The sequence below is a fragment of the Megascapheus bottae genome, chromosome 6 (genome assembly GCF_031878675.1).
Source record: "Megascapheus bottae isolate mThoBot1 chromosome 6, mThoBot2.hap1, whole genome shotgun sequence".
NCBI classification, from domain to species: Eukaryota; Metazoa; Chordata; class Mammalia; order Rodentia; family Geomyidae; genus Megascapheus; species Megascapheus bottae.
The window spans coordinates 5,108,739-5,136,621 of record NC_143514.1 but is presented as its reverse complement, the minus strand read 5'-3'; the positions used below and the strand labels follow the sequence as shown (position 1 = coordinate 5,136,621).

The following is a 27,883-nucleotide window of genomic DNA, read 5'->3' as shown; positions in this document are numbered from 1 at the left end:
CACACACACAAAAAGTAAGCCCTGATATAAACTATAGACTCTGGGTGATTTGGCCATGTTCTTAACCCCATCAGTTATAATGACTGTTCCATTGCGGTTATGGGTAATGGGGCTGGGCTACGTATATATGGGGATGGGATACACTGGAAATCTCAGGATAGAGAAATTTCAAAATTGAGAAAAGGATAGCAGATTTCTGCTCAGTTTTGCTGTCCGCCTAAGAATGGTCTAAAAATAAACTTTTTAAAATCCTATTTTTATTATATATTTTTTTTCTACCACTTGAACCAAACCTCCATTTGCATCTTTTTGGTGGTTTATTGGCAATAAGAGTTTCACAGACTTTTCTGCCCCGGATAGCTGTGAAGCAGGATCCTTAGATCTCAGCTTTTTGAGAAGCTAGGATTACAGGCTTGGGTTCTAAAACTAGAAAGGAAAAGAGAATGAACAAGACTTCTTCTGCACCCCACCCTTCAGACAGAAAACACAGTGACACATAGAACCATCCTGCCTTCTGCTTTATTCCCACAGAACTGCTTTCCATCCACACCTCTGGCCCAGTCATGTGAAGCCAGAATCCAGGCCATCAGGTCTGCGGTCCATGGATCAAGTGAAACCCACCACCTCCAGCACCCACCAAATGTCCAAAATCCCCTCTGGCCATAGATTGATGGAGCATGTGTAAATCTGAAAGAAAGAAGTTGACGATGACATGTGCCCACCTTCATTTCCCTGTCTGCTCTCCATCTATGTCAACAGGCTAGCTAGGACCTTCATCTTTCGAGACTGAGGATGAGAAGCAGATGCGAAGGGGCTAGGGGGAAAGATCATTCATGACGCCAGCCACTGACGACTCATGCCTGTGAGCCCATCTTCCAAGGAAACTGGGATTTGATGATTCAGGTTCATAGACTCGTCTTTTTTTTGAATTCCTGACTCAACTCCGTGATTTTCCCATACTCCCCAACTGACCTCACCTCAAATGCTCTAAGTCAAGACCCTCCAGTGTCATCCACCATTAGAAGTAATATGTGTGTACACCTGTCATGGAGCTTGAACTCAGGGTCTAGGCTCTGTCCCTTAGTTTTTTCCCCCTTAAGGTTGGTGCTCTGCCACTTGAGTCACAGTTCCACTTCTGGCTTATTTGGTGGTTAACTGAAGATAAGAGTCTCATTGACATTCTTACCCAGGCTGACTTTGAACCATGATCCTCAGATCTCAGTCTTCTGAGCAGCTAGTATTACAAGCATGAGCCTCTTACGCTTGGCTATAAAGGGCTCTCTATTCCTTTCTGTGAACTTCCTTTCCCTAGTCTTCCTCCCAGGCTTGCTTCTTCATTACCACAACTCACGGCATTACCCACAACTCACAGCACAGAAACAGAAATCCCATGTTTGGCTGCCTCACTCCTCCTGTGCACTGAGGATTCGAAGTAGGATATTGTATACATCCTGTTCCATGTAGCCCTGGAAGCAACAGAAAAGACACAAAGTTGAACAGAAAATGAGAGCCAACATTGGTGTGGCTAAGATCTGAGGATCATCGTGGGAAGTCAGCTCCTGCAGCAAAGTATAAATTTTTTTGCCAGCCCTGGGGCTTGAACTCAGGGCCTGAGCATGGTCTTTGGGCTTTTTCAAGGCTAGCACTCTACCACTTGAGCCACAGCACCACTTTCAGCTTTTCCTAGGTATGTTGCATCGAGGAATTGAAACCTGGGTTTTCGTGCATGCCAGGCAAGCCTTCTACCACTAGAGCACACTCCTGACACTCTACCCAGATTTTCTTCCATCATTTATCCCTTTGGTTAGGACTATAGTTGGCTCAGGAAGAAACCAAACCAAGAAAGTTGAAGGGATAGGAAGAGCTCTTACAATCGGTCAGATAAGTGAAAAGGAGGTACAAACACCTCTCTCCATTTTCACTTGCATGCCCAACCTTTTTGCATCTATCAGTGACATCCAGAGACCTGCCACTCAGTCTGGAAATGAGCAACATGGAGAAAAAAAGGAAAGGCAAAAAAAGCCAGAAGTGCAGCTGTGGCTTAAATGGTAGAGTGCTAGCCTTGAGTAAAAATGCCTAGGGACAGTACCCAGGCCCTGAGTTCAAGCCCCAAGAACAGCACAGAAAAAAAAAAGAGAAAAAAGAAAAGAGCAACACTCCTCCCCCAGCTCTGAATCACTATGTCCCCCAAACCTGAACTGTGTCATGCTGACCTGGGCTGCATCCAGCAGGTGATTCCTGTAAGTGGAGATGATCTCCTCGTGATTCTTTTGGGAATCCTGAGGGCAGGGGGAGGGGGGGGAATATGAAAGTTACATTAAGTTAAATGTTTACCCTCCCCATATTCACCAAGCATAAGAAACAGATAATAAAAATTATAATTCAGAAAAAGTAAAGGGCTGGGAGTATGGCTTAGTGATAGAGTGCTTGCCTAGCATGCATGAAACCCTGAGTTAGATTCCTCAGTACTCAGTATCACATACACAGAAAAAGCCAGAAGTGGTGCTGTGGCTCAAGTGGTAGAGCATGAGCCTTGAGAAAACCCAAGGACAGTGTTCAGGCCCTGAGTTCAAGCCCCAGGACTGGCAAAAAAGAAGAGTATCATGGACTTTGCTGCCTGGGCTGGCTTGGAACTAATCCAGGATTGCAAACATGAGCCTCAAGCACCCAGCCAGGAGCAAGAAGTTGAAATGGTCACCTTATTACCCCATCTCCCATGGTCCATTACTGGCTCAGACTAGACCTCACAGGTTAAGCTTCTGTTCCTCACAGAAAGTCCCTACTTGTTTATCACATCCTCTACCCACCGTCTTCTCTACCTCCTGCCCTCCTCCTCACTCCCCTCCCCGACAGGTCAGGTCATACCTGCAGCTGAAGGGTAAGGCGAGCATTTTCTCCCCGAACTGCTAGGACCTCCTCTGAAAGCTTCTCCAGTTTCTTCAACAATTCCTTGATCTGAGGCCAAAAGGAAACACATGAAACCAGTGAATCCCCAGTCTTTTCCCAGCCACCAATACTACTCATGGCAAAGTCAACCTCCTTATACTGGTATTTAATATGATATTAACCAGATTTTTTTTTGGTTGGTCCTGGGGCTTGAACTCTGGGCCTGGGTGCTGTCTCTGAGCTCTTCAGCTCAAAGCTATCACTCTACCCCTTGAGCCACAACGCTACTTCCCATTTCCTGGTGGTTAATTGGAGTAGGAATCTCACAGACTTTAGTGCCTGGACTGGCTTTAAACCGTGATCCTCAGATCTCAGCCTCTTGAGGAGCTGGGCTTACAGACGTGAGCCACCAGTACCAGATATTTTTATACACCATTGTCCGTATAACCTGGCCTTCCTTCTGAGAAGGGAACCATTAGCCATAGTTTGTAAGTAGGGAGCCTGAGTTTTGTCATTTGTCCGAAGCATACAAGTTACAAAAAAGAGTATCATTATTTGAACCCAGTTGTCCTTGACTCCATAGAGCATGACATGTATTCAGTACTGGATCCTAACCCACTTCTGGCTGCTGATACTAAGAGATGGAGATAAGGGGCAACTGCAGTTAAGAGTAGCCAGCATTGACTGGAATGGCAGTAAAAGGAATAATAATAGTGATACTGGCAGCTTTGTTCAGGTGTGTGTGTGTGTGTGTGTGTGTGTGTGTGTGTGTGTGTGTGTGTGTGTATGTGTGTATTGGGGACTGAACTCAGAACATGCTGTTCCTTAGCTTTTTTTCCTCAAAGCTGGCACTTTACCACTTGAGTCACATCTCCATTCCAGGCTGGTTAATTGGAGATAAGAGTCTCTCAGATTTGTCTGCCCTGCTGGCTTTCAACCTTGATCTTCACATGTCTGCCTCCTGAGGAGCTAGGACTACCGGGCATGAGCCACTAGTGTTTGGCTCTTTTGTTTTGTTTTATTTTGTTTTGCCAGTCCCGGGGCTTGAACTCAGGGCCTGGACACAGTCCCTGAGCTTCTTTGTGCTCAAGGCTAGCTAGCACTCTACCACTTCAGCCACAGTACCATTTCTGACTCGGTCTTCTTACATGGTACTGAACAACTGAACCCAGGGCTTCATGCATGCTAGGCAAGCACTCTACCACTGAGTCACATTCCCAGCCCTGTTTTTATTTTGTTTATTTGTTTTGTGGGTCATGGGGCTTGAACTTGGTCTGGGCGCTGTCCCTGAGCTCTTCAGTTCCAGTCTATCCCCCTACCTTTGAGCCAAGCTCCACTTCCCATTTTTTTCTAGAGGTTAATTGGAGGTAAGAGTCTCAGGTCCTTTTGTGCCCAGGCTGGCATTGAACCTTGATCCTCAGATTTCAGCCTCCTGAGTGGCTAGGATTACAGGTGTGAGACACCGTGCCTGCTTCCCTGTTTTGTTTTTTTGAGATAGGATCTCCTTGGCCTCAAATCTCCCATCCTCATGCCTCCACCTCCTTAGCGCTGGGATTATAACTATGCACCACCACACCTGGCTAACATGTACTCTTTTGGTGAATGCTTACTGCATGTCAAAACTGGTTCTGAGTATTTTAGGTAAATCTAATATTTAATAGAATTTCCTAATCATGCTATTAGTAATTTGCTTTTTTTTTTTTTTTTGCCAGTCGTGGGGCTTAAACTCAGGATCTGAGCACTGTCCTTGGGCTTTCTCAAGGCTCTACCACTTGAGCCACAGCACCACTTCCAGCTTTTTCTATGTATGTGGTACCGAGGAACCGAACCCGGGTCTTCGTACATGCTAGGCAAGCACTCTACCACTAGGCCAAACTGCCGGTCCAGTAATTTGCTTTTTTAGATAAGAAAAGTGGAGCTTATAGATGCTAAATAACTTGCTCAAGATCAGTTTTGTTTTGTTTGTAGTTTTGAAGCTGGAACCTTGGGCCTCCTGCATTCTCTGCCCCAGCGCTCTACCACTGAGCCATATCCCCAACCCAGTTTGGAAACTGAAATTCAAACCCAGTCAGTCTCAGTTCAAAGAGTACATTCCTTTCTTTTCTTTCCTGTGTGTGTGTGTGTGTGTGTGTTTCTGTTTGTCTGTCATAGGGCTTGAACTCAAAGTCTGGGTGTTGTCCCTGAGTGTCAGATCTAAAGCTGACACTTAACTGCTTTGACCCAAAGTGCCACTTCCAGTTTTCTGGTGGTTACAGTCTAATGGACTTTCCTGACCAGATTTGCTTCAAACTGTGATCCTCAGACCTCAGCCTGCTTAGCTAGATTACCAGTGTGAGTCACCACCAGCGGCTGGCTCCATTGAGTACCTACAGTCCCTGAGAGTGGGCCTCTGCCATGCTGATGCCGGTTTGCTTATTTACTCAACAGAGCTCTGCCAGGTTTCCTTAACCTGGTGACTTGTCAGGAAATTCTTATTTTGCTAAAGCCCTGAATGGAGGGGCCCCAGGCCTGGAGGGAAACTTCAGGAACTCTCACTTAGAATCGGTGGTTCTCCTTCCCTTTGACCCTCTGTCTCCTCCTCTCCGTCCTTTCCTCCCTCCTCTCCCTCCTTCCTTCCTCCTTCTTTCCTTCTCTCCATCCTTCCTTCTTTCTCTCCCTCCTTACCCCCTTCCTCCTCGCCATCCTTCCTTCCTCCTTCCCCCTCCTTCCTTCTCTCCATCCTTTCCTCCCTTTCCCCTCCCCCTTCCTTTCTCGTTTCCTCAGTTTCCCCTCTGCTACCCCCCCCCTCGCTCCTTCCCATCCTCCCCTCCAGCAGTTCCCCGGGGATGTCCTCCCCGCTGGGGACGGCAGCCGACTTCCAAGAGTGAATCTGCCCCGCCCCGGGCGCACCCCACGCACCCCCCCCCACCCACTCGCAGAGTTTCCCCGGGCCGCTGGCGGGGCGGGGCCGGGGCCGGCGAGCCGCCCACCTTGGCCTCCTTGTCCCGGGCGGCGGCGGCGAGGCGCTCGGTCCGCTCCTCCAGGCGCCGGGCGCCGAGCTCCCGCTCGCGGGCGCGGCTCTCCAGGGCGTCGGCGCGGGCGCGCTCGGCCGCCGCCGCGTCCCGCAGCCGCCGCAGCTCGGCGCACGCCGCGCGGTGCTTCTCCAGCGCCGCCTGCAGCTCCCGGCCCCGCGCCTGCGCCTGCGCCACCAGCGCCCCCCGCGTGTGCTCGTGCTGCCGCAGGCTGGCCGCCTCGCGCGCCCGCAGCTCCGCCACCTCCTCCGTGGCCTGGTAGAGCAGCTGCTTCAGCTTCGCCATCTCCTGGCTCTTGGCGCCCATGGTGGCCTGCACCGCCCGCAGCTCCGCCTCCAGCGTCCCCAGGTCCTGCTCCAGGGCGGCCACCTGTGGGGACGCCGCCGCCGCCGCCGGGCCCTCGCCGCCGGGGGACAGCGAGCCCCGCAGCCGCTGGTTCTCCTCCTCCAGCTGGGCCGCCGCCTGCTGGGCCTGGCGCCGCCGGTCCACCAGCGCGCGGATGCACCCCTGAAGCTCCTCCAGGGACTCGGCACCCCCGCGGCTGCCCGCCAGCTCTGGGGGCAGACAGTCCCACAGCCCTCGGACGCCGCTGCTCTGCGAGGCCAGGCGCTGGCGCAGCTGCTCCGTGGCCTCCTTCTCCGTGGCCAGTTCCTCGGACAGCAGCCCCACGCTCCGCCGCAGCTGCTGCAGCTGGACCTGCGCCTCGGGCCTGGGCACGAACTCCGTCTGGAGCCGCAGGCCCAGGGACTGCAGCTCCCCCTGCAACCGCTGCCGCTCGCGCCCCAGGTCCTCCAGCTCCCCGAGCAGATGGCCATTGCTCCTCCTCAGCGCCCACACCTCCCTCTCCAGCGGCCCCTTGGCTCCGCTCCCTCCCGGGTTCGGTTCTCCTCCCGGAGCCCCCGGAGGCTCTCCTCGAGCCCAGGGAACCCTTGGCTTCTCCTCCTCAGGGTCGTCCCGGGCCCCTGGATTGACTTTTCCTTGTCCCTCGCCAGGTTCCTTGCCTGCGATCTCAGTTTTCCCCTGTAGTCCCGCCTTGGCTTGATCCAGCCGCACCAGCACCCGCTCTAAACGGGCCTCCATCTTCTCCCAGGCGGCCGCTGCGGCCTCAGCCCGGGGGTTCCCCACGGCTCCCTCCTGGGTGGGTCGAGAGAGAACCCCTCTGGCGGTATCCTTTTCTCTCCACACTGCAGCCAGCTCCTCCCTGAGCTGCAGCAGTAGCTGGTTCACGGGGATGCTCCCTGTTAATTCTGCCATCGGGCCTGCTGGTTCCACCCCCAGGGCCTGTGGCCTTTCCTGGGCAGCGCAGAGCTGGTCCTTGTGGTCAAGGCGGAGGGTCTGCTTCTCTTTGCTGCTCAGTGGCTGCCCCGTGTCTTTCCCGGTGGACTCGGACCTTGGGCTCTGGGATGGCCTCTCTTCCGCTCTGGTCTTTCCACAGACTCCAGGCTGGATGTCTGCTGGGGCAGTCTCCTCCACCTGAGGATCTAATGATGGCGTCACTGTGTTCCTCTGCTGCTGCTGCTGCTGCTTCAGCTCTTGTATATGTTCAGCCAGCAGATTCAAAGGACAACCCTGCTCCATGCCATCTCCGCCCGGCCGGAAATTTGACCCCTGCTCTCCTGGAGCTCCAGGCTCTTGGACTAGGAGCCGCCCTAGCTCCTGTACCTGCTCCCGAATCCGGTTTTCCAGGCCCAAGTAAGCGGTAGCTTGAGCCTTACATTCTTCTGTCTTCAGTACCAAATCCTGCTCCAACTGAGATACTTTCTTCTGTTCCTCTTCATACTTCAGCCTCCATGCTTCCGAGCACTGGTGGTCTTCTTCTTCTTGCTGGGGCTCCTCCCCAGGCTCTGCTTTCCAGGGACTGGTGGGTGGAGAACCCATCTGGAGCTCAGATGGAGAAGCCTAGATCAAAACCACAACAGCCAAGTGAGAGCAGGAAACTGGAGGTGCCCAGGAGACTCCTGAGGGACAACCCCAGCAACCTGGAGTGGGTCAGAAACAAAAAGTAGGAGGTACCTGGGATGCAAGATCTGGATGCTGAACCAACCTGTGACCTGTAAAAAAAAGAAATAGCAAGTGAGAGAAAAGACAGGCCCTGCGTGCATTGATTGCACTTATCGTGTGTGTGTGTGTGTGTGTGTGTGTGTGTGTGTGTACACATGTGTACCCAAGCTTGAACTCAGAATCTCATTTTGTTTTGGCTTTGTTTTTTGTCAGTTGTGGGGCTTGAATTCAAGGCCTGGATTCTGTCCCTGAGCTCTTTAGCTCAACTAAAACTCTAGCACTTTAAGCCACAGCTCTCCTCTCTGTTTCTGAGTGGTTAATGGGAGATAAGAGTCTCATGGACTTGGGGGCCCTGGAGTTTGGCCTAGAGTGATTGCCTAGCATGCATGAAGACCGGGATTGGATTCCTCCATACCACATAAGTAAAAAAGCCAGAAGTGGTGCTGTGGCTCAAGTGGCAGAGCACGAGCTTTGAGGAAAATGCCCAAGGACAGCGTTCAGGATCTGAGTTCAAGCCCCAGGACTGGCAAAACAAAACACAAGTCTCATGGACTTTTCTGCTCAGGCTCTATGGCTCTTAGACCTCAGCCTTCTGAGTAGTTAGAATGGCCAGAAAAAAAAATTTTGCCAGTCCTAGGGCTTGAACTCAGGGCTTGAGCCAGGCTGTCCTTGGGTTTTTCCATAAGGTTAGAACTCTACCACTTGAGCCATAATACCACTTCTGGCTTTTTCTGTGTATGTGGTACTGAGGACTTGAACTTGGGTCTTCATGCATGCTGGGCAAGCACTCTACCACTAGGCCAAATTCCTGGCCAGAATTTAAAACAAAACAAAAAAGAGATGTCATGCCAGGTACAGTGGCTCATGCCTATAATCCTAGCTACTCAGGAGGCTGAGATCTGAGGATCAAGGTTCAAAGCCAGCCTGGGCACAAAAGGACCTGAGACCTATCTCTCCAATTAACCTCTAGAAAAGGGAAGTAGGGCTTGGCTCAAGAGTAGGGTGATAGTCTTGAGCTGAAGAGCTCAGGGACAGCGCCCAGGCTGAGTTCAATTCCCATGACCACCCCCCCACAAAAAAGTCATAATTCTACACTGATAAAGTGTATGAAACACTTAGATTTACCTCCTCGTCGCCGCCGGTTCAAGGCCTGCCTCAGCAGCCCCCACAGGGCTTTGTCTTGTGTTTGCAGAGCATAATACAGAGCATCATGCCCCAGACTGTCCATCGCCCCTGCATCTGCTCCATGGCTCAGGAGAAGTTCAGCCACCTCCGCGCTGCCTTTCTCACAGGCCAGGATTAGAGCTGACCTGAGAGGAGAGATCCACGTGAGTCCAGGCTTTCCCTCATGGAAGCTAGGAGTCCTGGTTCCAGAAATGCCATTCACAGCAGCAGTGGTCTAACTAGAGCGGAAGACAGCATTACCACAGACGACGCTGGGTGTGGTAGCTTGTGATTGTAATACTAGCTACTCAGGAGGCTGAGACCTGAGTGTCACCTTTAGAAATACCCCAGGCAGCTGAGCACCGGGGCTCATGCTTGTAATCCTAGCTACTCAGGAGGCTGAGATCTGAGGATCAAGGTTCAAAGCCAGCATAGGCAGGAAAGTCCATGAGACTCTTATCTCCAATTAACTCCCAGAAAACTGGAAGTGGTGCTATCACTTAAAGTAGTAGAGTGCTAGCCTTGAGCTGAAGAGATCAGGGACAGCCCCCAGGCCCAGTGTTCAAGCCCCACGACCCACAAAAAAAAAAAGAAAATAGCCCAGGCAGAAAAGTAAAAGTCTAGGAGATTCATATTTCCAATTAACTAGTAAATAGCTGGAAGTGGAGCTGGGGCTTAAATGACAGAGCACCAGACTGAGTAAGAGAGCTAAGGAACAGTGTCTAGGCCCTGGGTTCAAGCCCCAGAACTGGCACAGAAACAAAAGCAAGGGCCAAGTAAAAGAATTCCATTGTTTTGGGGGGGGGGGTTTGGCCAATCTTGGGGCTTGAGCTCAGGGCCTGAGCACTGTCCTTGGGCTTTCTCAAAGCTAGAGCTCTACCATTTGAGCCACAGCGCCACTTCTGGCTTTTTCTATGTATGTGGTACCAAGGAATCAAACCCAAATCTTGGTGCATGCTAGACAAGCACTCTACCACTAGGCCAAACTCCTGGGGCAGGTCTCCATTTTTATCTGTTCATATACTATTAAGTTTCTGCATAGATTTGTTTATTATTTAAAGATAGAGTCTATGTAGCCCAATCTAGTTTAGAACTCCCATCTGACTCAGCCTCTCAGGGCTAGGATTACAAAGCTACACCATTACACCTGACTTTTGCATACATTTTTTTATTGTGAGTAGAAAAAAAGGATCCCAGAACTTGGTGATTTTCCTGGCACTCTTACTTGGCTGTACCAGGTTCTGCTTGCCTGGAGCAAACAGTACTATTATCCAAAACTTGTACCCAATAAAATACCCTTTGTCATCTCTTCTCCTCAAAAGACATACCATTGTCTAGAAGACAGCTTGGAAACAAGTAACTTAAGCCGCTGTCCCCTGCCAGGTCTATGGTCTCTGGGATAGGCGGTGCTGGGAAGACAGTCATGGCAGGCAGGAGACCATGCTCTCTGAGTCATCACTGGGCTGGCCTGGCAGGAGGATCCCATGCCAGAGACTGGACTGCCCCCCCCCCACACACACGGAGCACCCTCTGGCTATGCTGTGGATCTGAACATGAGTGGGGGATGGGGTGGGCATCTCACTTGTCATCCTTGTCTGTGACGTTGACCCGGGCGCCCCTCTGCAGCAGCTGGGAGCAGATAGCTGCATGACCACCCAGCGATGCAATCATCAGGGGTGTGCGGCCATCCTGCACAGACCAGGGGGAGAAGGTGGGTTTCTAAGGGCCAGAAGGAGCCAGGGACTTGGCACAAGCCTACCAAGTCCCCTCCCCACTTCTGGGGTGGGGGAGCTCAGATCCCAATGGTAAACACTGCCCTTTGGAAGAGGAGAAGCTCTTTAAAAGACAAGGGTTAGTTTTTCATGAGAAGGTGAAGGGAGGGCAAGATACAGGAGGTGGCTCATGCCTAGCTACTCAGGAGGCTGAAATCTGAGGACTGGGATGTGAAGCCAGCTCTGGCTGGAAAGTCCATAAAACTTTTTTTTTGCCAGTCCTGGGACTTGAACTCAGGGCCTGAGCACTGTCCTTGGGCTTTCTCAAGGCTAGAGCTCTACCACTCAGCTTTTTTTGTGTATGTGGTGCTGAGGACTCGAACCCAGGACTTCCTGCATGCTAGGCCAGCACTCTACCACTAGGCCAAACTTCTGGTCCCTTAATAATTTTATTTCCAATAAACCACCAAAAAGCCAGACAGGGGGCTGTAGTTTAAGTAGTAGAGTGCTAGTTATGAGCCAAAAAGCTCAGGGACAGTGCTCAGGCCCTGAGTTCAAGCTCCAGGATGGGCAAAAATAATGAAAAGAAAAAGGAGGAGGAGGAGGAAGAATGGTTATAATTATAGGTAATAATATTTGGCTAAATGGACTTCTCTCATCCTTCATAAAAGAGCTATGGTACCCGTGACTCACGCCTCTAATCCTAGATACTCAGGAGACTGAGGATCACAGTTCAAAACCAGTCCAAGGGGGAAAACCCATGAGATTCTTCTCTCCAATAAATCAGAAAAAAAAAAAAAAAGCTAAAGGAGGATCCTGAGATCAAACCCCAGTATCTTTACTAAAAGAAGAAAAAGAGATGAAAACTTATTTGTTATTCATTCAGAAACATTAATTTATGCCTGCTCTATGCAGGTGCCATGCTTGATCCTGTGACCAGCCGAGGGCAGAGACAACAACAGCTTCCTGAGTGAACATTTGCCTTTCGTGCATCAGTTACTCACATTATCCAACACATCCAAGAAGGCTTCATGGTCACACAGCAGGAGGACACTGGAGGCACAGCCTGAGGAGGCTGGGGAAGGTGGAAAGACAAGAATAAAAGACCCATGGTCCATGACCAAGCCCCAACATCCCTTCATACCAGTTCAGCGGCTTGCCCCTCCCAGCAAATATTGCCTTCCCCTTCCCCGCCCCCCACCTCCAGTCCCTCCAGCCCTGCCCCCACTACCTAGGCACACACCTGCCCAGTGCAATGGACTTCGGTTCTCCACATCCACTGCATCTTCATTAGCACCGTGCTGCAAAGAGCCACAAAAGGAAACAGCATGCAGCTTAGTATAAAGATCCTCATCCAATCCCCCAGTTGGCTTGTCAGCTTCCCTGGTGAAAGAGTTGGGGCAAGCCACTCCCGGTGACTCCTGCTCAGGAGACTGTGATCTGAGGATTGAAGTTCAAAGCCAGCCCAGGCAGGAAAATCCCGGAGACTCTTATCTCCAATTAACTACCAAAAAAAGCTGGAAGTGAAGCTGTGGCTTAAATGGTAGAGCACTATTAACCTTGAGCTCAAAAGCTCAGGGACAGTGCCTAGGCCCTGGGTTCAAGCTTCAGGATTGGCTCATGCCTATAATCCTAGCTACTCAGGAGGCTGAGATCTGAGGATCATAGTTCAAAGCCACCCTGGGCAGGGTCACTAACGACCGAGACTCTTATCTCCAATTAATCACTGAAAAACAGGAAGTAGGGCTATGGCTCAAAGGGTAGGGCAGTAACCTTGAGCTGAAAAACTGAGGGGCCCAGTGGTAGAGCGGTAGCCTTGAGCTGAAGAGCTCAGGGACAACATGCAAGCCCACGGGTAGGGTGGTAGTCTTGAGCTGAAAAGCTCAGGGACCATGCCCAGACCCAGAGTTCAAGCCCCATGATCCACCAAAAGGAAAAAGAAGTAGAGGCAGAAGGCTGTGGCTCTTTGTTATCTGTTTCATTGTGTGTGTGTGTGTGTGTGTGTGTGTGTGTGTGTGTGTGTGTGTGTGTGTGTGTGTGTGTTGGGGATTGAACTAAGAGTCTTCTGCATGCTGGGAAAGTGCTCTATCCCAGCTATATCCAAACCCATGTCTATGGTTTACTTTCTTTCCCCTTCTATTTCCCTTATATGTTGGTCCTAGAACTTGAACCATTTCATTTGGGTTTTTCACTCAGTATCAGCACTCTACTACTTGAGCCACAGCTCTACTTTTGGCTTTTTGCTGATTAATTGGAGATTAAAGCCTCACAGAGGCTGGGACTGTGGCCTAATGAGATGTGACTCAAGTAGACAGGGCCCAGGTCCCACGTTCAAACCCTAGTAATGGTACCAACACACACACACACACACACACACACACACACACACACACACACAGAAAAAAAGAAGAAAAAGAGCGTAGATCCACTTGCTCCTTGGGCAGAATGGAGCCGGAGGCTTGGTCACACCTGAAGCAAGACCTTTACACACTGTGGTTGGCAGGAGATGGTGGCCAGATGCAGGGCGGTGCTTCCTGGAAAGAGAGAGAGGGAATGAGGGGGCTGCGAGCCTACGCATGTCCATGACTCATGGGGAGGGAAAGGGAGAGACGCACAGGTAATCAGAGATTACAGAGAGAAGCCCTGAGACACACGGGGCCAGAAATTCCTGTTCCCCCAGCATCTGGGACCCAGGGCAGAGAGAGGTGAGGGTGAAGGTGAGGTATGCCCAGCTTGCAGGCAGGGGTGCCCATGGAAGGATACTAGCTAGGACTTACTGAGGGGAGAGACGAGGGTTCTCCACTGGAGTAGGTAGTAGGCCCGGCCCTGCCCCACCGTAAAGCCAGGCTGTCCAACTCACCGTCCTCGTTTTTGCTGTTGATGTCTGCCCCATTTTCCAATAGTATTGTCAGACACTCGGTCAGCCCTTTGGAAGCTGCCAGATGGAAGCTGTCAACAATCAAAGCGGAGAGCTAAAGATGAAGGAACCAGAGGCAGAAGAGGAGGAACCCCGGCCCCACGCACTTTTTTTCATGTCTAACTTTCCAACAGTTATTCGAATCTATGTTTCATTTTGTTTCCTCTTTCTTTTGGAGACAAAGTCTTGTTATATAGTCCAAGTGGACCTCAGAGTACCATTCTTTTAGCCTCTGGAGTGCTGAGATTACTGGCATGCACTACTATAGCCCATAAAGGAGAATTTTTATGTGCTAGATTTGAATTCAGGGCCTCACAAGTATTAGGTAGAAGTTTTAGTGGAGACATTACTATGATTATTTTATTTTATTGTTGGGGTAATGTAGAGAGGGGTTACAGTTAACATTCATCAGGTAGTGGGTACATGACTTCTCACACATTGATACCCTTTTCATGTTTTCATCTCTATTTCCCTCCCCCATCCTCTGATTATTATTATTATTATTATTATTATTATTATTATTATTATTGCCAGTCCTGGGGCTTGAACTCAGGGCCTGGGCATCGTCCTTGGATTTTCTCAAGGCCAGAGCTCTAAGACTTGAACCATAGCACCATTTCAGGCTTTCTTTGTGTGTGTGGAACCCAGGGTTTCATGTATGCTACCACTAGGCCACACTCCCGGCCCCTAATTATTTATTTTTATTCATTTATTTGTTTATTTATTTATGTTATCAGTGCTAGGGCCTGAGCTCAGGATCTCATGCTCTTGCTTAGCTTTTTCTACTCAAAGCTGGCACTCTACCATCTGAGCCACAACTCTGTTTCCAGCTTTGTGCTGGTTAATTCGAGATAAGAGTCTTACAGACTTTTCTGCCCCCATTGGCTTTGAACCTTCATCCTCAGATCTCAGCCTCCTTAAGTAGCTAGGATTATACAGGAATGAGCCACCAGTGCTGGGTGTCAGAGGATCCTTAATAAGTATTGCTTGCCAGCCAGGCCCAGTGGCTCACGCCTGTCATCCTAGCTACTGAGGAGGCTGAGATCTGAGGACCACAGTTCAAAGCCAGCCAAGGTACTAAAGACTGTGAAACTCTTATTTCCAATTAACCATCAGAAAATGGGAAGTGAGGCTGTGGCTCAAGGGTAGGGTGGTAGCCTTGAGCTGAAGAGCTCAGGGACAGTGCCTAGGTCCAGAGTTCAAGCTTCCCGAGTGACAAAAAAAAAAAAAGACAGAAAAGAAAAGAAGTGTGTTTGCTATGCCTCTATGGCAAATCCAATCCCCAAAGCAGAGAGGAATGCTTCTCTTAGGAAGCCCGACTTCCTAGGGCTGGGATGTAGCTCAGTGGCAAAGTGCTTGCCTAGCAAGTGCAACATCCTGGGTTCAATCCCCAGTACCCAAAAAGATAGACAAAAAAAAAAAAAAAGGAAGCCTGACTTCCTAAGAAAAGGAAGGTCATATGATTTACAATCTGGAAATCAGAGGAAATTGGAGGAAAAATACACATGGGAAGCCCCGGACTCGGGGGATTTGACTTGGGCACACCTGTACCTGTACCTGAGCCCAGAACCCAGTTCCTTGCACAGAACTGAAGGTGTGAGAGTGTGCTGGGAGGGACGAATGGAAGGCTGGTCATTTGGAGGCTGGGTTGAACAGAGATGAGAAATAGTATTTCCCTTATTTTAACCCATCCTCTCTCACCTGGGACTTTCATGGCATCCATTTCACTCTGAATTTCCCAGGCATAGACACCCTCAGCATTGTGAAATGCTATTTACATATGAGCTTACTGTTTATTTAATGAGCTTTACTCCTCCAGTCAGTGTTGTTAATGTGGGATGGGAAACGGATGAAGCTCAGGAATAATAACCTCTTCGCTTTCACTTTATTTATTTTATTTACTTTTGCCAGTTCTGGGGCTTGATCCCAAGGCCTGGACACTGTCCCTGAGCTTCTTTTACTAAGGATAGCACTCTACCACTTGAACCACAGCGCCACTTCCAGCTTTTTATGTGGTATTGAGGAATCAAACATAGGGCTTCATACATGCTAGGAAAGCACTCTACCACTAAGCCACATTCCCAGTCTTCTCACTTTATTATGTGATTGATACATGGCAAAGGTTTGTCCATATTCGTGTGTGTGTGTGTGTGTGTGTGTGTGTGTGTGTGTGTGTGTTGATACCTGAACTCAGGACTTTTCACTCTCCTTTGGCTTTTTCAACTCTAGCTGATGTTCTACCCCGTGTGCCCCATCTCCACTTCTGGCCAATTAGAGACTGGTCAATTAGAGATTAGAGTCTCTGTTTTCTTCCAGGGCTGACTTCTAAAGGTGATCCTCAGATCTCAGCCTCCTGAGTAGCTGGGATTCCAGGTGTGAGCCACAAGCAATATGCTTCTTAGTTACAAACAACAGAGGGAGCTATTTGTAAGCATTTCTTGGTCATATGAGTATTCAGTTTTCAAACAGGAGGAATTGAAAGGACTTACATAAAGACAGTAGGACTTACTTACGGGGACTGGCCGCTGGAGTCTAGCTTGGTGGGTCGGGCAGACTTCCTGGAGGCCAGGGCAGCCACGCGCCCCACGTCCCCCCGCTGCACGGCCTCCAGCAGTTTCTGATCTCGGCGGTTCCATCTCTCCACCTAGTCAAAGAGAAGCAAGTTGTGTGAATGCAGAAGGGAAGTGAGCGTCTATCTCAAGGACAAGGAACCTCCTCAGAATCCCTTCATGGTTTGATAAGCCACTCAGCCTGGCTAATCTGGTCCTTCTTAGGGAGGCCAGCTACATATTATCCCATTTACACTGTCAGCCATGGATCTAAAGGGAACTGGACCAAACTGAATTAAAATATGATTGGCCAGGAAGTATTGCGATGCCTGCAATCCCAACATTCTGGAAGCTGAGGAAGGAAAATCTTGACTTCATGGTCAATCTGGGCTATCCAGGGAAACTTTTTTTGTTTGTCAGTCCTGTGGCTTGAACTCAGGGCCTGAACGCTGTCCTTGACTTTCTCAAGGCTCGAGTTCTACCACTTGAGCCACAGCACCATTTCCGGCTTTTTCTATGTATGTGGTACCGAGGAATTGAACCCAGATCTTCGTACATGCTAGGCAAGCACTCTACCACTAGACTTTGTATCAAAAAGCATAACATTATTGTTACATATTGAAATGTTATTTCAAGTACATTTTGGGCTAAAAATGGAGAGGTAGCTCAAGTGGTAGAGCACCAGCTTCCAGGGAAACAACTAAGGGAAAGCATCTTAGACCTGAGTTCAAATCCCAGTACTGGGCTGATTCTGGGGTTTGAACTCAAAGCCTGGAGCCCTTGCCTAGCTTTTTCACTCAAGGCTGGTATTCTACTACCTCTGTTACTCTTGCACTTTCAGCTTTTTGGTAGTTAATTAGACAGAAGAGTCTCCTGGACTTTTTCTTCCTGGGTAGGCTTCAAACCTTGATTCTTAGATCTCAGCCTCCTGAGTAGCTAGGATCACAGGCATGAGCCACTGGTATCTGACTTGATATATATATATATATATATATATATATATATATATATATATATATATATATATATAGTCCTTAGAGAAAGAAATCAAAGTATCTAACTTTAGGTTTAGGTCGCAACTTGGAGTTCAAATCCTTAACCATACTGTCTCTACCTACCAGTTTTGCATCCCAGAATTGAACAGAGCATCAGAGTTTCTGTTTCTCTGTATCATACCTGACTACCCTAGTCCCTTTCTTATGGAAACAAGCAAAAGACAGAAGCAGGGGACTGGTGGCTCACACCTGTAACCCCATCTACCCAGGAGGCTGAAATCTGAGGATCACAATTTGGACCCAACCAGGACAGAAATGTTCTGAGACTCTTATCTCTAATTAATCAGCAAAAAGCTAGAAGTAGAGGTGTGGCTAGAAGTGGAGCTGGTAGAGTACCAGCTTTCCCCAGTATTGGCGCACACACACATACACACACACGCACACGAAAAACAAAGATTGTTCTCTAGCTGTGTTGAGGAAGCATGGAAGGGCAGAGGCAGTAGAGAACTTATGCCTTCTTCCTCTCCTCCATCCTCATTTCCCTGACACAGAGCAGATGTCGCCTACAAAAGCCACGTCATACATTGTCCTCTCACTCCAGCTTGAGTTTTGCTATGGAAGAGTAATTATTATAATTGAAGTACTCCAGGGCGTGAAAGAAAGAGCTGTAAAAAACACTTAGGGCTGAAAGCACAGAGAAGCTTTGTTGGGCCCAGAATTCTTTGCTTCCTTTTCTGCCATGATCTTTGGTATAGTGAAAAGCGCCCAGATATATTGTCAGCCGAGCTGCGTTTAGAACCTGGTTTGGCTACATTCTCAGCTAGGTGACCTAGAGCAAGCCATGAAACACTTCAAACCTGTTTCTTCATCTATAAAATATGGGTAATAACTACCTCATGAGGGAGTGCATATTAAACAAGCTAATATGTACATAATCTCTTTATAAACCTTAGAGTCATATAAATGTATGACATCCTTATAATAAAACAGGAAGGAATGAGAAATTGGTGGTGGTATATTATGTTTTATGGAGTATAATCTCAACAACAAAAAAAGAGGTTATAGGAAGAGGTAAAGAAAATTAGAGTCCATGGAAGCCCAATAATTCATTTTCAAATACTGTTTATGTAGTAGGATAAACTATTAACCAATGACAGGATAGATTTTTTTTTTCTGGTACCTGGAACTGACCTCAAGACTTCCAGGATTGATAGCTGAGCTTGGCCTCAGAAGTTAGAGCATGTCTATCTTGCTCATTCACAATGCATTTTTACCACTTGAGCCACACTTCTAGCCCTCAGAGATCCAGCTGCAGAGAGCTACAGGAGAAGGAGGAAGAGGAGGAGGAGGAGGAGGAGGAGGAGGAGGAGGAGGAGGATGATCAACTTGGAATTAGAACCCAGGCTACTTCATCCTCAATCCTATTTCTCACTACGACAAAGAAAAAGTTTACTTATTTCCAGATGCACACACTTGTCAGCTTGCCCTGGGGTTCAGCCACCCACCCTCAGATGCTACTACTCCCCAGGGAGAGGTTTCCAAACAGGTTCTTTCTCAAAGGGCAAAGTAAGCAAAACAACTCTGCATACTTAAATTCTGACATGTAACAACGCTGTGCCCTGAGAACCAGATCACACAGCAGAACCCGGAGGTCTCTGCCACACAGCAATGCCAGCAAATGACTTCAACCTGAAGTTCTCTGGCTCAAAATATTTTTTTATTAATTTTATTTTTGCCTTCCGTAGACAGGGGCTCATGCTATGTACCTTGGAATTTGTGCTCCTCCTTCCTCCACTTCCTGAGTGCTGGGATTACAGATGTATGCCACCATACATTTTTCTTTTTCTTTCTTTTTATCCTTCCTTCCTTCCTTTCTTCTTTTATCTTTTTCTGTGCTCGTACTGAGGCTTGATCTCAGGCCTGAGATCTAAGGATCACCGTTCAAAGTCAGTCTGGGCAGACAAATCCAAGAAACTAATTACCAATGAATCAGTAAAAAGCAGGAAGAGGAAAGATGGCTCAAGTGATATAGCACCAGATGTGAGCAAAAAAGTCAAGTGAGAGTGAGAGGCTCTAACTTCAAGCCGTAGAACCAGCACCAAAATAAAATAAAATAAAACAAAGAAGAAAACAAACAAAAAATCAAGGCCAGAAGGTAACAAGTTGCCTTCAAATTCCGAGGTCTAATCCATCCCTTAACATCTAGGAGAAGAGAAGTTGGATGACCATCCTAAGCTCCAGGGGGCAATCACCAAATGAATCAACAGACTGAGCAACGACGGAGTTAGGTCTATAACTGAGATTAGGAGGGCTTTGTAGAAGTAATTGTACCGTTTCCTATCTCCAGCTACGGTATATGTCAGTATCCTATCGAGATGGAAAGAAGTATAGTAACAGGTAGGGGAAGGGCACAGTAGCTACTCTTGCAAGACAGGTGAATGGAAATGAAAAGGCTGCCCTGAGGATTCAAGCAGGATCTTTCAACACTTCAAATGAAACACAGGTTTCTCTGGTATCAGTGGTTTAAAGCTATTCTTTGCTCTGCTTCTTAGTCTATTGCTTACCTAGGCAGAGTAAGCTCATGTATAAGATGCTTATGAAGATATCCTGTACTTGAATAAAATAAGAGATTATAGAAGCTGTGTGCCTGTCTGTCTGTCTGTCTGTATGTATGTATGTATGTATGCTGGTAGAGGCTTAAACTTGGCTTTGAGCTCCTATCTGGCTTTTTCACTCAAAGCTGGCACTCTGCCACTTGAACCACACCTCCACTTCTAGCTTTTTGCTGGCTAATTGGAGATAAGAGTAGCATAGTTTTGTCTGCCTGAGCTGGCTTCTGTGATCCTCAGATCTTAGCCTTCTGAATAGCTAGAATTACAGGTATGAGTCACCAATACCCAGCATAGGAGATGAGTATTCAGTGGGGCTGAACTTAGGGCCTGGGCACTGTCCCTTAGCGTTTTTTGCTCAAGGCTGGCACTCTACCACTTGAACCACAGCTCCATCACTGGCTTTTTGCTGGTTAATTGGAGACTCTTGTCTGCCTCCATCCTTATATCTCAGCCTCCTGAAAAACTAGAATTACAAGCATGAGCCACCAACACCTGGCTTCATAGACTAATTTTAGAATAATCACTTATATTCTGTCCTTTCCTCCAACAGAGGGCACAGGACTCTGGAGCTGGATTTGGGGTTGGGCACTGAGATAGAGTGGCGTTATTCCTGGCACCAGCAAGAAGTTACGTTGTTTCAGTCACCAGAAAAAACTCACAGTATCCCTCTGACAAGTGGGCCCAATGTCCTTAAGCCTCTCAAAGAAATGGAAGAGATTATTATGGGACATGTGGGAAAACAGCATGAAGAAACAACTTATAGCAGATCCTAACTTATTTTCAAGCTTTGTGCATGCCCAAGCTTAAGCAATAACTTTCCTTCTTAGATACTTCTAATTCCATCCTCTACTTTCAGTCTTTCACCACCCTAAAATATATGTTATACTAAGAAGACTTTAGAGAGGATTCTCTTGGTGATCAAACCTCAGGGCAGCTAGAGTCAAGAAAGACAAATGGTTGGGTCACACTTGTAATTTGAGCTATTCAAAAAGCTAAGATCTGAGGACTGAGGTCTGAAGTCAGCCCAGACAAAAAAGTTTGTGAGAGGCCTAGTGGTAGGGTACGTGCCTAGCATGCATGAAGTCCTGGGTTCGATTCCTCAGTATCCTATACACAGAAAAAGTCAGAAGTGGTGCTATGGCTCAAATGGTAGAGAGCTAGCCTTGAGAAAGCTCAAGGACAGTGCTCAGGCCCTGAGTTCAAGCCCCAGGACTGGAAAAAGAAAAAAGAAAAGAAGGAACACGTGTGAGATTCTTATTTCCAACTAAGCACCAAAAAGCCAGATGGAGTAGTATAGTAGAGTATTAACCTTGTAGGAAAAAGCTAGGCACAGGGCTTAGGCTCTGAGTTCAAGACCCAGCACTGGCACACACACACACACACACACACACACACACACATATACACACACACTAAAAGTTTAGAGTGGGTTTTTCTGGTGATCAAATTGCAGGACAAAACAAAACAAAACCTCAGGACAGCTAGTCCAGAAAGACACACAAATGGTACTAAAACCCCAAGATCCAACCCTACTCTGTACTTGAGAAAGGAGGCACTGCCCAGAAACTGAAGAATCAAAAGGAATAAAATAGTTCCTCATTCCCAAGCACAAACCTGAGAAGGAAGGAATGTTGAGTATTTTAATTAGATAGTCCCTGTGAATGAATAAGAAAATCATTATAAATTATGACAGAATCTAGGGAGGGTATACGTAGTCTTTGTACCCATAATAAAAATGCCTTTTGACAAGTTGGTCAATGTAAAGAAACTAAATGAAGGAACAAATGGAAATAGGACAGGACAGGTCTCAACAGAGTTCCTTTTCTTGCTTCATAGCTTTCTTCCTAGTTTCTGTGACCTGCCCATGCAAAGTAAGCTAAACCAAACATCTCTCATATTTGCTTACAAATAAATAACACTACTAAGTCATATCAATCAAGCAGTATTACAAGGAGCTATTTCACTTCTAAATGATCTATAATCACCACCTCCATAGAAAATTCTATTCCCAGATTAGAAGCAGGGAAAGGGGTCTCTTTGTAAGAGATTTTCAGAGGAGAAGGTATATCCTTTCTGAGTTACATCTTCTTTATTTTTTTTTCTGTGCCAGCACTGGTCCTTGAACTCAGGTCCTGGACATTTTTACTTAGCTGTTTTTGCTCATAGCTGGTGCTCTACCACTTGAACCACAGCTCTACTTCTGAGTTTTGGTGATAAATTGGAGTTAAGAGTCTCATGGACTTTCTTACTCAGGCTGGCTTCGAAATGAGAACCTTAGATCTCAGCTTCCTGAAAAGTTAGGATTATGGGTATTAGTCCCCAGCACCCACCTTAGATACTATCTTCATTAACTTTCTGTTTTGTTCCAGCAGAATCTGGGGAATATAGAGTGATCTGCTAGGAATTCCCTTCATGTGTCTGCTCTGGCCTCTTCTCTTTTGCTTGCTTTCCTCCCTCCCTCCCTCCCTCCCTCCCTCCCTTCCTTTCTTCCTTCCTTCCTTCCTTCCTTCCTTTCTTTGCCAGTCCTGGAGCTTGAACTCAGTGTCTGAGCCCTGTCCTTCCCCCCTCCCTACCTCCCTCCCACCCCCCTGGAACTTGAACTCTGGGCCTGGGCTTTGTCCCTGAGCTCTTCAGCTTAAGGCTACCACCCTACCCCAAGAGTCACAGCCTCACTTCTGGTTTTCTAGAGGTTAATTGGAGATAAGGGCCTCATGGACTGGGCTGGCTTTGAATCATAATCTTCAGATCTCAGCCTCCTGAGTAACTAGGATTACAGGCCTGAGCTATCACCCCTGGCATGAGCACTGTCCTTGAGCTTTCTCAAGGCTCTATCTACCATTTGAGCCACAGCACCACTTTGCCTGCTTTTTCTATGTATGTGGTACCAAGGAATCAAACCAGGGTCTTTGTGCATGCTAAACAAGCACTCTATTACTAGGCCAAACTCCCAGCCCTGCTTCTCTTTTTCTTCACTCAGTTAAAGAAAATAGCAAATTAAAAGTCATTAACAACTGGCTGTGGGTACAGAGTAAAGGAGTCTGGAGAGAAACAAGCAGAAAGCCTTGACTAGCCCATGTACCAGTCTGATGAGCATGCTGCAGTGAACTGGCCAGAGTGGATTCTGCAGGCAAATCATCGCAGCCTTTGAGAAGCAGCCAGACACAGTTGTGCATCCTTTGGCAGATCCTGTCAGGCTAGCCTCCAAAATTCACCTACAGTGAGCAAGCAGAAAGACATCCAGAGCAAAGGGGAGATCGGGTAGAAATGAGTGACTATTGGGTAGAGTAGGACACAGATTGAAGGAAAGAACAAAAAGTGCATCCCAGTGTCAGTGGCTCATGCCTGTAAAATAGCTCCTGAGGAGGCTGAGATCTGAGCATCATGGTTTCAAAACCTGCCGGGCCAGAGGAGGCCACTCTTATCTCCAATTAAACATCAAAAAGCTGAAAGTAGAGCTGTGGCCCAAGTGGTAGAGTGCCAACCTGGAGAAAAAAAGGGGGGGCAGGGCCCAGGCCCAGAGTTCCAGCCCCCGTATGCACACACACACACACACACACACACACACACACACACACACACACCCCAAAACTGCTGTTTTGAGAACTTCATGTGAAAAGAGGTTTGGAGTGATGACTGAGGTTCAGTAGTATTGGTGAGGGTAGGGTTGATGAGAGGACTACAAGGACAGAGGAGACTGTAAAGAAGGCTTATGGGTGGCAGTAAGCTGAGAGTATCTACTGGGACCGAACAACCAGGAAGGAAGGCCCCATATGGGAGGACAGGGCAGGATGGAAATGAGGCTACAGGGCAGGATGGAAATGAGGCTGTAGGGCAGAAATGAAGATAAAGGGATGAGTGGAGCCCAAGCCTGAGAAGGGGCTGGGGCAAATGCTTGTGGTCTTCTGGTGCTGGCAGACACAGCCTGGAGAAGCAGGCTTTGGGGAGATGATAGGGCTGCAGGAAACCTTCCCGAAGTTGGGGTAGGGGTAGATGCTGCGTGGGACAAGAAAGCAGCAAAGTAAAGGCCCTTGGGGAAGGAAGAGGCTCGGAAGCCACGTCAGTGGCCTGAGGACAAATTTTGGGGGACAGCGGTAAGTTAGGCTAGCCAGGCCGGCAGGCTGCATTGCAGAAGCGCTGGACAGCCCTGAAAGCCTAAGGGGAGGTGCATGAAGCTGGGACTCAAGATTTCTGTCATCACGTCTTGAACCCAGACCCAGGCCACCACGTGGGCACCTACCGCCACTTGTGAGCTGGAGCAGGAGAAGATGCGCTTCATGGCCGGAGCCAGGGCCACGGGAGGACGGGGACGCGCGGAGAGCCCGGCACCGGTTCCCAGACCCACAGGACTCAGCAGGGGCTGGGTGCCCAGCAGCGGTGGAAGCGCGGAGCGGCCCCGCCCCGGCCCCGCCCAGGCCTCACTTTACCCAATCAGGGACGAGGGCTGGGCCCGAAGCCCCGCCCCACCAGCCCCGCCCCTGCAGAGGCGAGAGAGAAAAAAACAACCCGCAGTTGGCTCGGCAGTCCGGCGGGTCCCCGGCCTCGCCCTGCAGCGCGGACCTCCCCGCACCTCCCGCCGCGCCCAGCGCGAGCCGAGGCGGGTGAACCTGCTTCCCCCGGGCCGGCTTCCCGGGCCCGCCCGCGGCTCCACTCGGCGGTGACCCCCAGAGGCCCTGGGCAATCACCCCTGCTCCTTCCCTGCCCCAGCGTTCGCCCCACGCCCCGCGGGAGACTCCGGCACCCCCGGGCACTTCGGAGTGCAGCAGGGGTGCGGGGAGGGGGACCGTGTGCCTGGCGGCCCGCCATCACCTGGGGGACAAAACTTGAGGAAAGGGGTCATCGAGACCCATTTTCTAACCCAGCCTTGACTTAGAAAGGGGCAAAGAGAGAACGTTTATCTTAGCATTCTCTCTCTGAAACAAAACAGGAATCCGATCTCTCCTGTCTTCACTGTCATTGACTCAGGCTCAGTGATTCTCAGACTCAGTTGTGGTGGACAATAGAGGAGTTTGCACTCAGGGTCTGGAGGCTGTCTCACTCAAGGCATCAGCCACTTTTTTTTTTTTTTTGCCAGTCCTGGGCTTGAGCTCAGGGCCTGAGCACTGTCCCTGACTTTCTCAAGGCTAGAGCTCTACCACTTGAGCCTCAGCACCAGTTTCAGCTTTTCTATGTATGTGGTTCTGAGGAATCGAATTCAGGTCTTCCTTCATGCTAGGCAAGCACTTTACCACTAGGCCCAACTCCTGGCCCTGCCACTTGCCTTTTGTTGGTTAACTAGAGATAAGAGTCTCAGGGACTTTTCTGCCCAGGCTGATTTCCAACTGAAATCTTCAGATCTTAGCCTTCTAAGTAGCTAGGATTACAGGCTGGTGTCACCAGCATCAGTCTTAACAGTTTAAAGGCAAGAAAACTACCACCTAGAAAAGTTAAACCTGGGGCTGGGAGTGTGGCCTAATGATAGAGTGCCTGCCCAGCATGCATGAAGCTCTGGGTTTGATCCCTCAGTACCACTTATACAGGAAAAAAATAAAAAGTTATATCTGTCTGAAGTCAAACAAGTTTTAAGCAGTCTAGCCTAGATTTAACTCCAAATCTGTCTTCATTATTAACTGCTGTACTGCACAGTATCTTACGATCATCTGAACTCCAGTGATGTTTATTTAAGGCTATAGACGTAATAAATAAAAGAGGGGTGCTTTCAATGTAGGCCTATGTGCCTCCTTTTTTTTTTCCCCTTCCTGTTCTGAGGCTTGAACCCAGAGCTCGGACACTGTCCCTGAGCTTCATTTGCACAAGTCTCTACCACTTGAGCCACAGCTCTACTTCTGGCTGCAATCTGTTTATAAGCCCAGAGCTTCCTTAATGTTGGCCAAGCACTCTACCACTAAGCCACATTCCCAGCCCTACGTGCTTCCTGAATTTACACACTTAATACTCTATAATCCCATAGGTGATGGTTACAGGAAGCTATAGCATATCTCTCATGGGAGAATCACAGAAAATATTCAAAATACTTCATAACTTCTAGGAAATACACAATATAAAGACACAGGCAAACTGGGTGCAGGTGGTTCAGGCCTATAATCCTAACTACTACTAAGGAAGCTGAGATCTGGGGATTGTGGTCAAAGCCAGCCCAGACAGAAAAGTTCATGAGACTTGTGATTCGAGTAGAGTACTAGTCTTGAGTGTAAAAGCTAAGAGATAGGGTCTAGGCCTTGAATACAAATGCCAGTACCAAGACAAGGAAACAGGTAAAAAAACAGGTAAATGAAAATTTACCCACAGTTACCCTTTTTTGGTCAGTCCTGGGGCTTGAACTCGGGTTCTGGGCACTGTCCCTGAGCTCCTTTTGCTCAAGGCTAGAGCTCTACTCCTTGAGCCACAGTTCCACTTTTGGGTTTTTTTGTCTATATGGTAATGAGTAATTGAACCCAGGGCTTCATGCATGTTAGGCGAGCACACTACTACTAGGCCACATTCCCAGCCCTGCTCATTGTTTTTGTGCAAGCTATAACCTAGGAAACCCAAACAGAGTCAGAAGTCATTTGACACTGAACTTTATTTGTCTTCATCATTTGATGTATTGTCCATTCTGCTGTGAAACAGAGACAATACCCAGGGAGGTAGCCCTCTGCTGAAGGCCAGATATATACCAAAATAAACATTCATCCAGGCCTCCAGAAGAGTCTGGAAAGACAGGTTCAATGGCCAGTGGTCCCCACATACCACTGAATCTTTTCTCTGTTGAGCTTAAAATGAGTGCTGATTCTTCAAATGCTATTGGAGTTGTACTCTAGAGACCCATGACTGCTTTTAGTATCTGAAATCTTGATGATACAAAAAGAAACCAATTGTGGCAGTATCTCTGAAAATCCAGTTGCCAGCTGAGTGTTCATGACAATAAACCTAGATACTTGGGTGTGTGAGGTCTCAGGAAGTCAGCCAGAGCAGGAAAGTCCATGAGACTCTTAGCTTCAACAAAAAAGCCAGGAGTGGAACTATGGCTCAAGTGGTAGAATGCCCATCCTGAGCAGAAAAGAAAAAAAAAAAAAGCAAGAGTACAAGGCCCTGAGTTCAAGCTCATGTCAGCACATCAAAAAAAATCCACTAAAAATAATTTTGAGAAAATCTAATTTTCTTTGCTGGCTATGACCAATCGATAAGCAAGATGGGTAGTTGAGATACACAATTTTGTTTGGGAATTTCCAGTAAACATCACATAAGCACTGACAAACTGATTCTACCATAAAACCCCTTTTAAAAAAGGACTAGGGTTGCTCCAGAAACATTGGCCTAGAACTACGCATGCTATACAATCACAGCTGGACATGTAAAGGCATGTTTCTGAGAATTAGCCCAGTGTCTTTGGCTTTTTAATGACAACCACATGGAACTGATGCTTCCCTACACTGACAAGGAAAAGGTTTTACAATCTTCAAACTGCAATCCTCATCCTTCAGTCTTAGGATGATTTAAGAGTGGGGTCTAGGAAAGCCAGGTCCCTGAAGCTCACACCTATAATGCTAGCTACTCAGGAGGCTGAGATCTGTGAATGAGCATGTAAAAGAGGCCTATGTAGTAAGGTCTGGATAATCTCCAGTTAACTACCAAAGAAGCCAACTGTGGAGCTGTAGCTCAAGTGGTCCAGTGCTAGCTTTGAGTGAAAAAGATGAGCAAGAGTATAAGGCCCTGAGTTCAAGCCCTAGTACACACACACACACACACACACACACACACACACACACACACACTGCCTAGGGTACTAGGGTATCCTGTCTTCTCTGCTATTCTAGCTTTAGCCACTTGGGGGACCCTGGCTCCAGAAAAAAAAAAATCAGGTATCCAGCCCTAGCTTTGCTTCCCAGCAAGGCAGAAGTTTGGGAAGGCCGTGCCAGCAAGCCTAGAGGCAGCTCCTGTTTCCCCAGCACCTGAGGGCAAGGCAAGGGTACCAAAGAGTTTCAGGTTTCAGGGGTGGATGGCAGTTGCCTGTCTAAAAGCCTCTCTGTTCCTTGGGATTGTACAGAATGTCTCTTGTG

The 27,883-nt window shown here is 48.3% G+C and overlaps 1 protein-coding gene across 1 annotated transcript; it reads right to left on the bottom strand.

The window, feature by feature from the left end:
- Positions 1–510: 510 nt before the first annotated feature.
- Ankrd35 (ankyrin repeat domain 35) lies at positions 511–24,123 on the bottom strand. Its single transcript, XM_090333715.1, has 13 exons — positions 24,085–24,123; positions 16,205–16,335; positions 13,635–13,723; positions 13,244–13,308; positions 12,018–12,075; positions 11,779–11,849; positions 10,645–10,751; positions 9,024–9,208; positions 7,911–7,948; positions 5,856–7,796; positions 2,866–2,955; positions 2,214–2,279; positions 511–1,466 (listed from the first exon to the last, which is right to left on the bottom strand). The coding sequence occupies exons 1-13, from the start codon at positions 24,121–24,123 to the stop codon at positions 1,404–1,406; spliced, it is 2,943 nt and encodes a 980-aa protein (XP_090189841.1). The 3' UTR covers positions 511–1,403.
- Between the last annotated feature and the right edge of the window lie 3,760 nt (positions 24,124–27,883).